This window comes from Perognathus longimembris, chromosome 15, assembly GCF_023159225.1.
Source record: "Perognathus longimembris pacificus isolate PPM17 chromosome 15, ASM2315922v1, whole genome shotgun sequence".
Lineage (NCBI taxonomy): Eukaryota > Metazoa > Chordata > Mammalia > Rodentia > Heteromyidae > Perognathus > Perognathus longimembris.
In genome coordinates, this window is record NC_063175.1 from 52108978 (window position 1) to 52126953 (window position 17976).

Consider the following 17976-nt stretch of genomic DNA (forward strand, 5'->3'; position numbering starts at 1 on the left):
CAATGTGTTATGTATTTGTGGTCATAGATTTGAGGAATCATATGTATACACACACACACATACACACACATCAAGTGGTGGCATGCAGTAGATAGGCAGGTAAGAACTCCATCACCTGAGCTATTGCTTGCAGCCCACTTTGTGTTGTGGGTATTTTCAAATTAGGCCTCACCTTTTTGCCCAGCCAGGGATTGCTGTTTTCCTAAGGACATCTCCCATACGGGTAGATTTACAGCATGAAGCACCACATCCTATTTACATTTTGAGATGGGAGCTTCCTAACTTTTTGCCCTGGGTGCTTTGAACAATTATTGTTATGATGGGGTTATAAATGTGAGACACTGTGCCCAGTGAGGATATTATGCTTAGAATAATTTGGAAAAAATGTGCATAGCTTGTTATAGTTAAGTTACAATGTTAATTTAAATATTTTATGTTAATTTAAGCACTGATTTTAATAATTATAAAATATTATTGAAAACACTTATCTGGAAATTGACATTATGACCAATTAGAGGATTGTTTTCAACCAAAATATTAAATTATGTCAGCTTATTAAAAGTTAGGTAAATAAAATTATATTAATGACATCTACCATGGATATGCAAAATTTATAGCTTGGGAGGTCTTATCTCAAATACTTGGTATTTGAGTCCAGTGTAATGACACAGACAGGAAAAAGTTAAATTCCTCAAGAAGAACCCACGTAGAATAATTAAAATCTACAGAAACCACCCCCAGTCTTCCTCCTCCCACCAGACACACGAAGCAGTAGAACTCTAGGAATTCACATGTAGTTTCCATTCAGGTAGAATGATATCTGATAACTAATGATCCTATGCAATTATAGAGACATATTTCTGTTGAGGTACCTTATTCATAGCTGCAGATCATTTTCAAGGTTCTGAAGGGATAATTTTTTTGGAGTAAAAATTATCTTAAAAGGAGAGTTTATAATATATATTTATTATTTAATGTTACTAAAACACATTGCAATTGTCACAGTAAAAATTGTACTGGATAAGATTAAACAATTAAAGAACGTTTTATTCAAAGCTATTGCTACAGAGGAGAAAGACAGGTTTAGACTCAGTCTTAAAATTTTCACTTTGCTAGCATAAAGGGGCTGGAGATATTTTAGAAGCTGACACTGGAAAAGGGGCTTACTGTCTATATATATATATTTTTTTTTGGCCAGTCCTGGGCCTTGGACTCAGGGCCTGAGCACGGTCCCTGGCTTCTTCCCGCTCAAGGCTAGCACTCTGCCACTTGAGCCACAGCGCCGCTTCTGGCCGTTTTCTGTATATGTGGTGCTGGGGAATCGAACCTAGGGCCTCGTGTATCCGAGGCAGGCACTCTTGCCACTAGGCTATATCCCCAGCCCTATATTTTGTAATCTGCTTTATCCCAATATCAAACGTTTTAATAAAAAGAGGTACTTTTGAAGGTGCAATAGGATTCCTTTCCTTTAAAGATAACCATCTCCTTTTCCACAGAAACTGAGGTAGAGAAGGTAGGGGCCTCCATCTTCCTAACTTGTCTCTGCTTTTTTTTTTTTTTTTTTTTTTTTTAAGGGAGAAAAGCATGACTACTTTTCTAAAGTAAATGCTCTGAGGAAAGGGAATTTTAAATATATTTAGGCTGAGAGGAACATTGAGGCTGTTTTGGTTACAACTCAGGCAAGAACAAAAAAAGTTCCAGCAGTTCAGTTGAGCATAATAAAGACATGTTTTGCTTTTAGAAAGTAATTGGCAAGGACATTAGAACTCTTATGATTATATATAAATGTGAGAAATATTCTTGTAGAGATAACTTATTCAACGCTGTAGAAATACATATTTGGTTTCTCGGTAGGTATAATCTCATGTGAGCCATCTGTTTTGGAAAAAAAAATGTAGGATTTATATATCTTTGGTTGAGAAGTAGGGAGAATAGTAAACACTACAGAATGGACTTGATCTAACAGAGAAATGAAGTCTCCAGAATCGAAGGAAATGCATAGAGTTTCTGTAAAAATGCAACATCAACTATGGTATATGAAATATGTAGATATCAGCAGACATACCATATTGCCAGTAGATCATAGCATATTAAAATAGCAACTCCAGGATGGAGAATTTCCTGCTGGATTTCATGTGGGTCAGTTTCCAAAACAACGACATCATTTTCCATAAGCAAAAACCTTCTAGAAAATATTTTGGTCCTGACTTCAAAATAAAAAAGCTAAAAATGGCAAGAGGAATTTTTGAGATTTTATTAGTTGTTACTGTCTTTATGTTTTAGTTCATCAATAAATGTTATAATCTGACTTTGTCAAATATAGACCTAACTGCCAGACAGGAAACACAATATGAGCCAGTTACATTTACTTGGAAAGTAATTTTGTCTTTTGGTTTTGTAATTTCAGTTGGATTTTGATTTACAGTAATTCAGAAAAAGGTAGCAATCTTACTCATCCATGATTCAGTCTTTGTTTTCTGTTTTTCCCCAATTAGAAAAAATAATTTTTTTCTTTCAAATTTGTATTATCAAACTGATGTACAGAGAGGTTACAGTTTCATACGTTAGGCATTGGATACATTTCTTGTACTGTTTGTTACCTTGTCCCTCATACCCCCCTCCCTCCTCCCCCTTTTCCCCCCCCCCAGGTGTTCAGTTCACTTACACCAAACAGTTTTGCAAGTATTGCTTTTGTAGTTGTTTGTCTTTTTTTACCCTGTGTATCTCAAATTTGGTATTCCTTTTCAATTTCTTACTTCCAATACCAGTATACATGGTTTCCAGTATACTCAGATAAGATTACAGAGATAGTGTAGGTACAACCACAAGAAGGTAATACAAGATCATCAATAATAGAAGCTACAGATATACATGGGACGTTGAAAGTAGTTATAACTGTGATATAACAATTGTTTCCATAACATGGAGTTCATTTCACTTAGCATCATCTTATGTGTTCATAAGGGTATAGCTATTGGGCCTTGTGATGCTCTGCTATGACTTGCCTAAACCTGTACTAATTATTCCCAATAAGGGAGACCATAGAGTCCGTGTTTCTTTGGGTTTGGCTCACTTCACTTAGTATAATTTTTTCCAAGTCCTTCCATTTCCTTACAAATGGGACAATGTCATTCTTTCTGATAGAGGCATAAAATTCCATTGTGTATATGTACCACATTTTCCTGATCCATTCGTCTACTGAGGGGCATCTGGGTTGGTTCCAGATTCTCGCTATGACAAATTGTGCTGCAATGAACATTGTTGTGCTGGTGGCATTACTGTGATTTTGTGTTTGTGGTCTTTTGGGTAGATACCCAAAAGGGGGGCTGCTGGGTCATAGGGGACCTCTATATTTAGCCTTCTGAGGAATCTCCATACTGCTTGCCAGAGTGGCTGAACCAGTTTACATTCCCACCAACAATGAAGTAGGGTTCCCTTTTGGCCACATCCCCTCCAACAATTGTTATTGTTAGTTTTCTTGATATATGACATTCTTACTGGGGTGAGATGGAATCTCGATGTTGTTTTGATTTGCATTTCTTTTATGGCCAGTGATGTAGAGCATTTTTTCATATGTCTCTTGGCCATTCTCATTTCCTCATCAGAGAAGTCTCTTTGCAAGCCTTCAGCCCACTTGATGAGGGGGCTATTGGTTCTTTGCAGTTTTGTTTTGGAAGAGAGTAATTTTTTTAGTTCTGCATATAAGAAAAAATAATTTTTAAGAACTATTGGAATGGAATACCAAAAAGAATACGTTAAAGTACATGGAAATTATATAGAATTTAAATCTCCATATCTGTCTATTAAGAATTACTGACACACAACTGTGTTCATTTTTTTTACACATAGCAGAACATTTTTAGTCCTCAAAGCCTTAACCTACCTAAACAGCTCTTATAGGAAACTGGCAAGCCCCTGTCCCAGACATTTATTTTACCATTAAATTTTATCACCCTTGGTGACAATGTTATGAAGAACTCTCCTTCATAGTTTGAGTACAAACTGCTGCTTCTATGACAGTGATGTCACTTGACAGATGAACAAGCCTTTCTGAGAAGCCCCTGAAAGGCTCTGAGACAGCTCTATTTTGGATCTAAGTGACATATATCTGATTTCTATGTTTTATCTATCCTGCTTGTTATTTGCTGTGTGGGTGACAGAGTAACAAAATTTGAGGTTTAATTTAATTTCATAGTTTTCAATTACTTGTACTTTGAAAGACTGAAGAGAATTTGGTTAGTACTTTTATTCTTTCCCCTCTGTTTATCTTACCTCAATTATCATTGCCAAGTTTTGAGTGTAAACTTTATCATGAAATATAACAGTTGTATGATTAATTGCTCATGTGCAATTCAATAATGACAAAGAAAACCAGGAATTAAAATATTCTTGCACAATCATTTTCTTCAATTTAACAGACTTTTCCATCACAGCACTCTGGTTTTGAAAAGCAGAATTATAGCTTACTGTGATATGGACTGGAAATACTCTCATGTAGCAATCTCTTGTCTGTAATCTTGATTCGAAGCCTTTCATATGTATTATTTTATTGTTCTATAATAGGTTTTGTTCCATAATAGGTTTTAGGCAACCAATCATGACGCCAGCATTGCATTTCAACATGACTTTGTAGTGTCCAGATGTTGGTGCCTCAAGCATCTGCCTTTCAGATATGCTTAAAACATAATTTGGTACAAAATAATTGTACTTACTTCTGTATTAAATGTTAAAATGTTCTGTTGTGCAACAAACTTTTAATTGAATATAGACATGATTATCTCACACATAGTTGTGGATTTATATTCATTTGAAAGGGAATGATAATATAATTTTTAATACATGATTTATATATGTTTGTGTAGCCATATGAGGCATGTATATATGTGCTAACACTTTTGATGTGAAACATAGTACATAGCATATGCTACAGTAGATGCCATATATATGTATATATATATATATATAATGTAGCATATATTCCTTGTATTCTGTTCACTTACCTATATTTTACATTTTATGTTGGTTGATACTTGGAATGAGTTGGTATAGTTGTACACTTATGTCTGGGCTCAATCGTATTCTTAGATGTATACTAGGTGCGTTTTCCTTATACGTGGTTTGTTGTACATAAAATAGAAGTAAGTAAAACATTTATACTATTTGATGTCATATATTTCAAGTTATTTCTTGATTTTAGTAATTTCTGTATTATATCATTGTATAGAGAGTGATTGGGAGTGGAATTTGTAATGGTCATGTTGAGATTGAAAGCCATGAAAAAAAAAAACCATGGAATTCAGGTCCATTAGGGAAAGCCGATTACTGTCACAAATATTTCCACATATTATGCATATAATTATTACTGTTATTGACAGATGGCATTTCAGTGGTGCAACACTTAGCTACTTTTGAATTTCTTTTGGTCAGTTCCTTTATGATTTATCTGTGAGGAGCTCTTTATCATGGTTAATCTTTTCTGAAAATTAAATATGTAATAGGGAATCTAGACCACAAGTTTCAGTCATCTAACATAAGTATTCAGTGCATGTGTATGGATTGGAGAAAAATGAAAGCAAGCTGAGAAAGCTTCACAGAGCATAGCTGTTTTCAGTCTGGACAATCTCAGTGTGACTGACACCAAAACTACAGTTTGAACTCCTGACTGTTCAGGATCTCCATGTAGGGCCCAAGTCAGTGTGATTCCTAATGCGAAATTGAATGGAGAGTTACGTTTCTCTTCCTTTTGCTTGTGAACTTGAGTAATACGCTTGCATGATGTGCTTGAAGAACATTAATAATGATGTCTTGTTGGGAAATATTCTTCAACATGATGTCTCTCAAATGAAGATTTCCATCTGTCCCACAGAGAGCTCTAAGTTAGCTCAGTAGCACTTACCATTGTCTTTGAGCCAGAGCAGCAGCCGGGTCCTGATTGGCATAATTACTTATTAGTTATGAATGCTGATGGTGCAATTTTATGGCAAAGTCCTTCCTATGCTTATTGACATTCATAAATGAAAAGGCTCCGCTCTGCTGACTGTCTAATTGGTAATTTAATTTTCCTAATAACTGTCCTTACAGGAACTGGATTTTGAAGCCAAAACAAGTTACACGCTCCGCATAGAAGCTGCAAATAAAGATGCCGACCCCCGTTTTCTGAGCTTGGGGCCCTTCAGTGACACAACGACTGTGAAGATAATTGTGGAAGATGTGGACGAGCCCCCCGTGTTTTCTTCACTCTTGTACCCCATGGAGGTGTCGGAAGCAACCCAAGTTGGCAATATCATTGGCACTGTCGCGGCTCACGATCCAGATTCTTCCAACAGCCCTGTGAGGTAAAACCTTGATCTCCTCTTCTAGTATTCTGCGTCAGTGTACTCACTACTTCTGGAGCAATAATGATACTCTGTCGTGATTCTTAATTCATAGCAAATACATACGCACTTATGTATGTACAGAAGCATCTCATTTACGTATGAAATCATCTCAGCAGAAATGAAACGGGATCAAAACCATGTAGGATTTTTCTAACTCAAAAAAGTCATCTAGTTGCCTCCAAGGTCATTATCGTGGAGCAGAATTTTTAGGTACCATTGACATGCACAGACCTTAGCTGATAGCTGTTTAAACCAGGGATTGATTAACTCACTTTTTATACTGATCTGTTTGGACAGTATGTGAATTTTTTATTGTTGCTACATACAAAAAATGAAATAATTTGGGGCCAGGAATGTGGCTTAGTGTTACTGTGCTGGCCTCGCTTGCATGAAGCCTTAGGTTTGATTTCTCAGCACCACGTACATAGAAAAAGCCAGAAGTGGCGCTGTGGCTCATGTGGTAGAGTGCTAGCCTTGAGCAAAAGGAATCCAGAGACAGTGCTCAGGCCCTGAACTCAAGCCCCAGGACTGGCAAAAAATAAAATAAAATAATTCCTTATATATGCATAAAGAGTTCTTAAAATACTTGTTGGGCAGCCTTATAGCTAGATTTTTCATATTTTATAGTCAAATAATTTATTTGGGTCTAATATAGCTGTTTCAACTTTTTTCTAATATGCCAAATTTCAAGTTTGTTCATTAAGCTATCAGTCTAGAATCTGAGGTCTGTCTGGGAGCAAATGAGCACGGATATGTGTTTCACCTGTTAAGTGATGCAATCATTTCTTCAAAGAATGCTATGAATAAAATGTAGTTGAAAAATATAGACAGTGTGTTACAGAATTTGCGCTTTCAAGTGTGAAAATGTAATTTTCAACAGAAATTATGAGGCTATAAATCAACTAGTTACATATAATATGTTTAACTTATAAGCTAGCCTCAGATTTTTAGGTTTACTGTTTTGAACTAAATCGTGGCATTGTCTGAAAAGTTTCAGGGAAAATATATGTAATTCTTCAGTGAGTTTTTCCTTGTCCTAACTTTAGTAGGACCTAAAAGAGTAGCTATGAACTCATATTCCCTGTTTCCCCATCTCTACAAAATGCTGGAGGTATCTGAATGGTTATATTCCGCATAGGAGGATTAACACTGTCTAATCATACAGTCTGTATGCTAGAACAATTGTGAGTCCAAATTACACTTTCTCTTTCACTGTAGTAAAATAGATCCCATTGTCCAAAATAGTTCTCCATGTTCATCTTTGTCCAAGCTACCTGGGCACAGGGACTCGGACAATCTTCATTTTGTGTTTTGTTTCGACATTCCATGTTTTGTAAGAACATTCAGGCCTCCTGCCCTCGTGAACATTTAACAACAGCAATGTAACAAGCATGGGTGTTGTGTGTCCTTATCCCAGCACAGAATGGCTGGTTGTCTTCATGGCCCCTTCTCTCTCTCTTTTGTTTTTTGTCAGCTATGGGACTTGAACTTGGACCCTGGCACTGTCCCTGAGCTCTTCAGCTCAAGGCTAGTGCCCTAGCACTTGAGCCACAATGCCACTTTAAGTTCTTAGGTGGATAATTGGAGATAAAAGTCTCACAGACTTTCCTGCCCATGCTGGCTTTGAACCATGGTCCTCAGACCTCAGCTTCCTGAGTAGGATTACAGGCGTGAACAACCCACATCTGGCCAAAAGTGTCTTGTCTTTCCTTTGCTCTTCTTTTCTTCTCTTTCTTTCCCTTTTTATTTTTCTTTATTCTTGCTGGTCCTGGGGCTTGAACTCAGGGTCTGGATTCTGTCCCTGAGCCTCTCAGTGCTCAATGATAGTGCTATTCTACTTGAACCACAGCACCACTTCTGGCTTTTTTTCTGTTTATGTGGTACTAAGGAATCCTACCCAGGGTTTCATGCATGCTTGGCAGGCTCTCTGCCACTAAGCCAAATTCCTAGCCCTTCCTGCTCTCGTATTTGTTGAATGACCTAGGAGCTGTTACTAAATATCCTGTGATTTTCTGAAACAGTAAAAAGAAAAGGTCAGTGCTGAGTGCTTTATTCCAGGAGCTTTGTGGAGTGTTTTTTGTTCCATTGCATAAGAAGGAGAGGTAGATGATGCATTACATTGTGAATTTTGACAAATGCTATCCAGTGTTGCCGTTATATATTATGATTATATATTATGAGTATTGTGGTTTTGCATGCCATTGTACTCCAAGATCAATAAAGTCAAAGTGTACATACTTTAGAGTGAAGACTAACATGCATACACTAAAAAATAGATAATAGTAAATAATGCATGTAATTAAATGCATATTTTCATTGAAAGATCAAGTAAATTCCAAAAGGTCATCCTTCAACATAAGCATGGTTGGTAAAATGCCCCATCTTTTGAGACACCATGGAGCCCGAGTGTAGCAGATGTCTTAAGAGCTTCTTTGTGCTTCTACACATTTAGAACTTGGTAGTTCTTTGATGAATGGAAAAGCAGTATTTCTTCCATTGTAATCATTTTAAATTAGGACAATAGTACTAGAAACATATAAAAAAAAGCACAACAATTGGATAAATTTTAACTTCTTATGCAATACTGAAATCTAGCCTATGACATCTTATGTTTAGAATATATAATTCTTGATGGAGCAAGAGATTTGAATTCTAGAAAGAGATATGTCCTGTCCCTTCAGCAAGAAAAAAATAGAAAATCTCTCCCACCTGATCCCTAGCTGGCATACATTGGAATTTTTTTTTTTAACCTTCTTCCCTAAAGTGAAAATCAAAGGCTAAGTGTAGCTCCTCTGTGAACATGTGCTCTTTGCTGAAGAGAAACTGGGGCAAGCACATGACTACTAGAGCTTTGGCATTTTAACTGTTTGCCAGTATAATACATATCATTGGAAATCTAAATGAATGTAGAGGCCAGGACATGTCCGTATTGGGAAATTTGATGTTTTTGTGTGTGTGTAGGTTTTTATTCATTTCCCCCATACAGATAGTTAATGTAACCTAAATGACTATTTCATGAATACTTAGCCTTCCTTTTTCTCATGGAGAAATAAAAAGCAGAGTCAAATATAAAGACCAAAATTAGACAAAACCTACAATGACTTGTAACATTTTATAGCAAAAAAGGTTACTGAAAGCAAGCATGTTTTTACTTTTTATTAATGTGAATGTTGTCCCGTCACACTAAACATCAGCCTGTATCTATGGCACTTGGAAGGATGGACACACTCATCTACGGACACACCATTTCTTTGAGCGGTAGATACTTCACTCCTGAGCTTGTCATCCACAACATTAAGAGCTACCCGAGCAGCCTAGAGATCCAAGGACTCTGCACTCATTCTTTATGTCACCCGTGGCAGACTGATCAATGACTCAATATGCATTTATTAAGAAATTGCTCTGAGCAAGACATTGGGGAAAATGCTCTATATGAAACAAAGATGAATAAAACATTTCCTCTGAACTCTAGGAATATCCAAGCTCAGTGAAGTAACAAGATCCCATAAAAGTTTAAAAAAAAATACGAGGAGGATAAAAAAATAGCTGTGCAGTAACAGGGCACAGTGTGAGAGAAATTCTACGCACAGTGCACTCCCTGGACATGTGACTCCATGCGAATGAGTGATAGCCTAAGCATGGCAGGAGCTGGACAAGCCAAGGAAGTATGATGCAAAGTATGTCTGTGTTTTATTTAGTCGTGCGATCCGAGCCTAGTGCTGAATTAGGAAATCAGCAGATTCATTTCCGCAGGCTACAGAGCAATCTCCAAGATCCAGTGCTAAAAATAGCCAATGACTTGAAACATGATTGCATTACAAAGGTGATGGCTTATTAAGAAAGGAACACACATCATTTTCAGGATTTCTATCTACTTAAACAGAGAACTATATCCATACTAATATTCAGAGGTACTCAGATACAGTTTCCCAACCTTAGAGCCCTGTTAGCATGGTTGGTACTGTATGTCCTCACCTGAAAAGTCATAAAGAAGGTTTGGAAATGACATTATCCAGCGGGCCTAGTTTGAACACATTTGTGAGGTCTGAATAATTCAGCGTGTGTTTTTCAGTGCCTGGCATGCATTCACACATCCCTGTGCATTATTCTAAATCACTTAGAAATATCTAGCTTTTATAAGGCACATAGTATACTAGGAACTCAGAAAATGGTATTAACACCAAAGGTGGGTTATCTACAAAGTAGCAGAAATCAATTCTGTATAGACAATGTGAGCTTTCTTTTAAACAGTTGTTCATTTTTTAACATAATTACCACCAAGAAATGTAAAAGGAAAGTGAAAACAAAGGCATTTGTTTTGTTAGACTAGTATATTTACTATGTAGAGATTATTTTCAAAACCTGTTAAGTAGGATATGAGTAATTTATTTTCTTTTGTGCATTACATTGTTGTATAATTAGAGCAGCGCTCTCAACAAAGATCTGAGTTAGCTTTTTGAAGACTTCACACCAGATGAATTATCTTAAATTTCCGTGTTTCTTAATTTAACCCTCACACTATTTTCTTTAGACCTATTGAAGCAGTAGATTAATAAAGCAACACTAAATTCTACAATCTTTTTCATGTAAGTGAGGAAGAATCACCCATGAATTCAAAGGTTAGGGGAACAGCTACTTACCTACCTTCTATTGTCCTGGTAGCAACCCTTAATTATAATCGACAGAAATTAGCTAAGGTAACCAGTAAAGAAGTTTGAATATTTTTAAATAATTGCAGCAAACTCAGAACAAAAAGGAAGAAAAAGAAAATTTGAATCATCTGTCTTCAGAAGAGAGAGAAGCAAGGTCCCCTTCTAAGTAAGAATAACAAAAACGAAGAGTCTTTTTAGTATGGAGCTGCTAAGGATAAATCGAATCCAACCCTTTTCTTGTGACCTTGAGGTCAGGATTCAGAGTTTTTGAAGAGGTTTTGGTTTATTGTACAATGTGGGCCATTTCTAACCCAGAATGTTCTGAATGTCTATTCTAGTGCCAGGACTACATGAGCCTGAGAAAGTATGAATTCCCCCAAAAGATCTGGCTTGCTCTTATCAGAATAAAGCAGGCGGAGGGGGGAGGACAAGCTGAGTATCCCCTGACATTGTGAAGGGTATTCTGCCGTTTTTTGGAAGTACTTTGCTTTTCACTAAATAACACCAAGAATGGCACTTTTGTTTCTGCATTACTAATAAATGTGCTTGTGGTCACAGAGCTGACAAATGTTATTCCAGTATACTAGTAAAGTATAATAGTTATATCATTGTATGTATGTGCATGTACATCATGTGCGTGCACACACATACCCTCTCTCTCTCTCTCACACACACACACACACACACGCACACAGTGTTCAATGGCTCCCTTGTTTCTATTGTTCAGATTTGCCCTTGCTGATTTCCTTTGCCATGTGTGAAGTATTGATGATGTATTGTGCTCACCTAGACCCCGCCAGCATGTTCATATTGTGACCAAATTTGATCACTGGTGACTACAAAGAAAAACATCCTCATTAATCTCACTGGCTTGCCAGTCACATCCGTGAAAATAAAAGGCATTTGCACAGAATTTGTTTTGTAACAGATGTGTGGAACAAATAAGAAACACAGAGGCATCAAGTACTTCACACCCCTCCTTCTTCTACATCTATAGAAGAGATCTTGAAAAGTACATTACAGGGGCTGGGGATATGGCCTAGTGGCAAGAGTGCCTGCCTCATATACATGAGGCCCTGGGTTCGATTCCCCAGCACCACATATACAGAAAATGGCCAGAAGTGGCGCTGTGGCTCAAGTGGCAGAGTGCTAGCCTTGAGCGGGAAGAAGCCAGGGACAGTGCTCAGGCCCAGAGTCCAAGCCCCAGGACTGGCCAAAAAAAAAAAAAAAAAAAAAGAAAAGAAAAGAAAAGAAAAAGAAAAGTACATTACACCCGGGGACGAGAAACCCTTGTATATCACATTCATTTTGAAGATGAAGAAACACAAAATGCAAATGCTGAATTGAAAGTCTGCAAAGGAGCACAAGTCTGTTGAAGGGTCAGGCTTATAACGTTACCCTTTAGGTCTGTGTCTCAGTTCCTGCTGGCCTAAAGAAGGATCTTCGGGTGCATTCCACGGAGAGCACACACTGCTGGGTTTCCAATAAGGGCGGGACACCTGTTATAGTTTGAATAGCTTGCCATGTCAATGGTGGTGAATTGACTTCAAGGAAATATAGTTCTTCGATAATTGAGAAGGAAGAAAGACAGGAGTACAGACGAACCAATATGAGAAAGGCAAAGAAATTAGGATTTATTTGATATTCCAGTCATCCATGTATGTATCAGTTTGGACTGGTGAGAAGTTTACATAGCATAGAGTATGGGTGAGGGAGAGACACTAAATCATAGAACTGTAAGTGTCAGAGACCAAAAGCGCAGTGATAAGTATGAAGAACACTGAAAAGATGGATCAGATATACATATTTGGAGTCATACTTCCACTCACTATCAATGTTGAGATTCAAAAGTCCAGTACTGAAATAGGTCAATAATGATGCTTGCTTCCATTAGCAAGAAACAGTGTTCTCATAGTGACAAAGAACAACACAGATGACTAGCTATGAAGTCTGGATGTATGGTCTCATGTGTTGAATGATTCAGCAGCTAAATGCCAATGAGGACCTTTGCTTTCTTAAAATCAGGCATATTTTACCCCATACATACAAGATTGCTTCTGATTTTTTCTGTCACTTACTGGTACTTGAATTCAGGGCCTGGGCATTGACCCTGTGCTTCTTTTGCTCAAGGCTAGCACTCTACCGCTTGAGCCACAGCACCACTTCTGGCTTTTTCTTTTTATGTGATACTGAGGAATTGAACCCAGGGCTTCATGCACTCTACCACTAAGCTACATGTCCAGCCTGAAGCTCTTGTAACTGTGATTCTGTCCCTGGTAAAAGAGACCAGAAGGAGCAGAAAGCCAATACCATCTCCATTCTTGGTCATCAGTGAGGTTCTACCAAACAAATTGTTTTACATCTCATCTTCTAAATCTTAGCCATAAAAACACTATGTCCACAAGAGAAACTAGGAAGTGTACCTTTTCAGCTGGACACTTGATTATCTCGGACAAAATCCCCTGCTTGTAACAAGAATTTAGCCCAATAAGATATTGGGCACACAAACAGGAGTCTCTGCTCCACATGACCTTACGTTTGTTGAGAATTGAGGAAGAAAGGTAAACTAGGTTTTACATATTCAGTACATTCTGAACGTGAGAAAACTTGAAAGACTATTTGGGGGGAAATCGGGTGGGTCTGCCCTGGGGTAGATGAAGAGTGAATGGAGGATGACGCGGGCTTGTGTAGCAGACGCACTATGGTAGGGATAGGTTTGATGATGGACAGTTCTCTACAGAGCTGTCTGCAGAACCAGTGGGCATCTCCACTGCACTGCAAGAGTGTAGAAGTGGTCTTCCGAACTGGTTTCTCTAACATTCAGAGGCCAGGGCTATTTTTTAGGCTCTCCTTTTGCAGAAGTAAGCTACATCCATTGAGGATCCACACACCACTGTTAACAGCACCAGAAATTGCCTTGGAGGAAATGATCATTTGTGACTAAGAAAGCCCTTGAGGAAGCACTTATCTTCTCACTTCCGGCCCTGCTTCCAATTAACTAGCCAACATCAGTTCTCAGGCTACAGGGAAGGAGATTCAGAACAACAAAAAGCATAGTCCTCCAAACTGTGGGGGCATTTATTTCTTCTCTTTGGTTTCAATCTGCCTTTCTAGTATTCTAAAATGGACATAAATATAGATGTCATCCTTAAAATGATTCTAATTATTTATATTACTTATCTAATGATTTTTTTTGTTATTGTGATGCATTAGTTAACTCTTCAGAGCATCTCCAATATTTTTCCATGTCCAGAGGGTCTGGTAAAACACGATGGCAGGTTGTTAGAATACTGTTTGTCAGCAAGGCCGGCGATTAAGAAGCATAGAAACAAACACTGGTGGTGTCTTAGTCTCCGCCATTCCTCAGGCTAATGTCACATTCTTTCCCAAATCTCCCTTAATGTCCTCCACTTTATTTGGCCACACAAAAAAAATCATTCATCCTAAGACTTCATCATATACTTGACTATTTTAAAGATTATTTATCTATGTAGCAATTCCTTAAAAAAGTGTCTTTTCATAACACTGAAATATGACTTAATGTGTGAGGCAATGAAATAAAGACATGAGATGAGAAGCAATGATAAAACATAAGTTACAAAATATATATGTATATATGCATATGTATATATAAATACACAAACATAGATGCAAGGGTAGTTATGTATGACCATATTCTACACTGAAAGGTAAAAGAGTATTATAACTCTGTAAAGATACTTGACATACTTAAGTCTGGGCTGAAATGCTTATGATGTAGAAGTTATAAATATTTGAATGATAGAAACTTCAAAACACAGAGAGGTCTAGTAATTTTTCTCTACAGTGAAGAGAGCCTGAAAACATTTATCATATTAAATGAATTCTCAAGTAAAATGTCTTTTATTCTATGCTGCAATCTTGGAGGCTATTGATAATAGAATCAAGTTGTTTATTTATGGTTTTAGCTCTTTAGGAAATTATTTGAGCCCATTTTTAAAGAAACTTGTCAAAATCAATGACTTTTCTCATTGGAGAATCTACATGTGTATCCTTCCAAGAATATGCTCTTATTAGGTTAGTAATTAGCTTAACCGTTTGAGAAAATGAGCACCTGAATGTTGTAGTATAGGCTCAACTTCTGAAAGAGAACATAGGTAATGAATTATCATCTTTTCAAATAGAAATACCAGTTTTTGGTTAAATATGTAGAAAAAGTATATAGTTAAGAATATATGCTTACATACATGGTCTTGTATGTGCAGTAATATGTATATATTTATATTCAAAGTATGTATATAGTTACAGATACAAAAAGAATCTTGTTTAGCAAGGCACATCAAATACTATACACCATTAAAAATAGATGAGCTCTTAAATTCAAAAATTAAAATATAAGGGTGGGCACAGCAGTTGGACAAGTTTATCTAGCACCACAAAAGCAAAGTTATCTTCAATAGGTTACATTCTGTATGTTTTGTTTTAGAAGTCAGTTTCAACGAGATTGAACTTTGATGATGGAGAATAGAGAAGTATTTTCCATGCCTGCCTGAGAGAATCTGTAACACAAGAGTATTGTGGTGATTAACCAGTTCCACTTTCTGATTTCAGTGGTGATTATATGACTAGCGTATGCTTAAATTCAAAGAATATTTTGACAGAGAATAACATCTGCTATTTAATAACAGTAGTAAAATTTTAAATTGTGACTTATCTTTTCCATTATAATTCTTTTCAGGGAAGTGTAAATCCATTATTACTATAGCCATCCTAACAACAATGCATATTAGAAAGAGATTCTTTAGGGGGCCTGCATTTTGGCATTTTCTTTATGCTAAAAAGTATTTCAGGAATGACAGGATGAATAGCCTCATTACACCATTAATAGCATTACATTCATCATTTATTTTTTGAGAAAGTATTAAAGCTATTGTCCAACATATCATTTACTGTATGATATAATCTAATAAATAGTGTATTCTCCTCAAGTTTCAAGTTAACGTGACCCATGTGACTACAGGACCATAAAGAAAACAATGATGTTTTACTTACAAGGCTCTGCCGTAAGGATTCCACTCTCCACACACTTATACTATGCCTAGATTGCTTGTTCTAGAAGCAACTTTGATTACTTAACATAGTGTCATGAAAGGAACCATATTTGCCAGCACCAGTTTGTTACCCTGGTCCTTCCCATGTCATCTATGCAAAGAAGATATTTAGGAAATGGATATTCTTCTTCCATTCAGTTTATCAAATGCCTACCTCTCCAGCTACCATTTATCTGAAATCTCTTGAGAATCAAACCTAAAAGCTCATCCTACTGAAACATGTATTAATTCCCGCAAGAGACGATTGGTTTAAGCCAAAGATGCCATGTTGCCCTAGGCATATACACTAGGAGTTATAGTAGTTAGGGCCACAATTGTAAGAAATAAGTAAAAAATTAAAAAAAAATCACACTGACACTGAACAATGTTAGATGCATCAGTAGGTTGTAGCTGCAGGAAGGAGGAGAGTTCTTGGAAGGAGAGGAAAAGATAGCGGTAAGCCTATTTCCCAAAGCTGGTTATCTGTACGTTTGAAAATTAAAAAGCTGAGTGCATATTCATTAAAAAAAAACCAGAGTCACAAAATATAGTGGAACATGAAAAGTCTGAATTGACACCACAGGCCTCACGATTGAAGTCAAGGTGACCCAGAGATGCAGATGCCAGTATGTTCCATGTTGGGGGGGAAGTTTAGTCAGTTACTGAACGTCAGGTCTAACCCAGTTCTCTGTGTACTTCTTAATTTTTCTTCAGTTGGGTCAATTGTTTCTTTGATTATTTCTTCCTAAAATAGAGCCTTTCTCTGACCCACCCCACCAGGAAAATTGTAAGAGGAAAGTAAAATAATAGAAACTTTTATGAATGGGTAAAAGAAATGGTCTGGAATTGTTTTTAGTAATATTTGTATTGCAACTAGCGATGGAAAGGTTGTTTTTTTTTGGCGGGGGGGGGGGATTGTGGGGCTTGAACTCTGGGCCTGGGCATTGCCCCTGAGCTCTTCAGCTCAAGGCTGGCACTCAACCACTTGAGCCATAGCACGACTTCCGTTTTTTTAGTGGTTAATTGGAGATAAGAGTCTCATGGACTTTTATGCCAGGGCTGGCATTGAACCACAATCCTCAGATCTCAGCCTCTGAGCAGGCAAGATTACAGGCGTGAGCCACCAGCACCCACAGCGATGCAAACTTTAAGAGCTCTATATTCTAACAGGTATTAGAACGCTGGCCACGTACTTTCATGGAAAGATTCCAAATATAAAGGTACCAAAAACCAGATTGATATTATAAAAATAAAATATGGTAATACCATAAGTATACAGTAGCATAAGTATATATTATATATTAGTATAACTATATGAAAATAACAGGCTATCTGAATACTTAATTTTAGAATGACCCATAAACATGAACAGACTAATATCCACTATAAATTATATTAGAAGTAATAAAAACAGTAATAATTACCATTTTACTAATACCATTAATTGATGTATTACAATGTCATCTTAAATATAATAGCATATTCAAAGCCACAGTGAACATAAAGATACATTAGAATTCATTTTAGAACATCTGGTAGTAGAGAAAAGATATTACTTTGAATGCGACCCAACAGCTATGCAGAAAATTTAAACAAGGCTTGCATTTCTGTTCCTAACAGAACAAATCAGCGTCAGCAGGATTTGGTGATTAGCTATGTAATTAACAAAATAATTTTAACAAAATATAATCAAACATGAAAGCTAAACTTTTAATTTTCAATTAGGTATTCAATTGACAGAAACACAGACTTGGAGAGATATTTCAATATCGATGCCAACAGTGGAGTGATTACAACTGCTAAGTCTTTGGATCGAGAGACCAATGCTGTTCATAACATCACAGTCCTAGCAATGGAGAGCCGTAAGTTGTGAGGTTC

At 36.9% G+C, this 17976-nt stretch overlaps 1 protein-coding gene across 3 annotated transcripts in view; it reads left to right on the top strand.

Annotated features, from left to right (window-relative positions):
• Positions 1 to 17976, top strand: part of Cdh7 (cadherin 7) — a 92007-nt gene that overhangs the window by 59625 nt on the left and 14406 nt on the right. For all 3 annotated transcript variants that reach the window (XM_048363139.1, XM_048363140.1, XM_048363141.1), the window contains 2 exons: positions 6082 to 6335; positions 17824 to 17960. In XM_048363139.1, coding sequence (XP_048219096.1) covers positions 6082 to 6335; positions 17824 to 17960 — 391 coding nt within the window. The remainder of the gene's footprint in view (positions 1 to 6081; positions 6336 to 17823; positions 17961 to 17976) is intronic.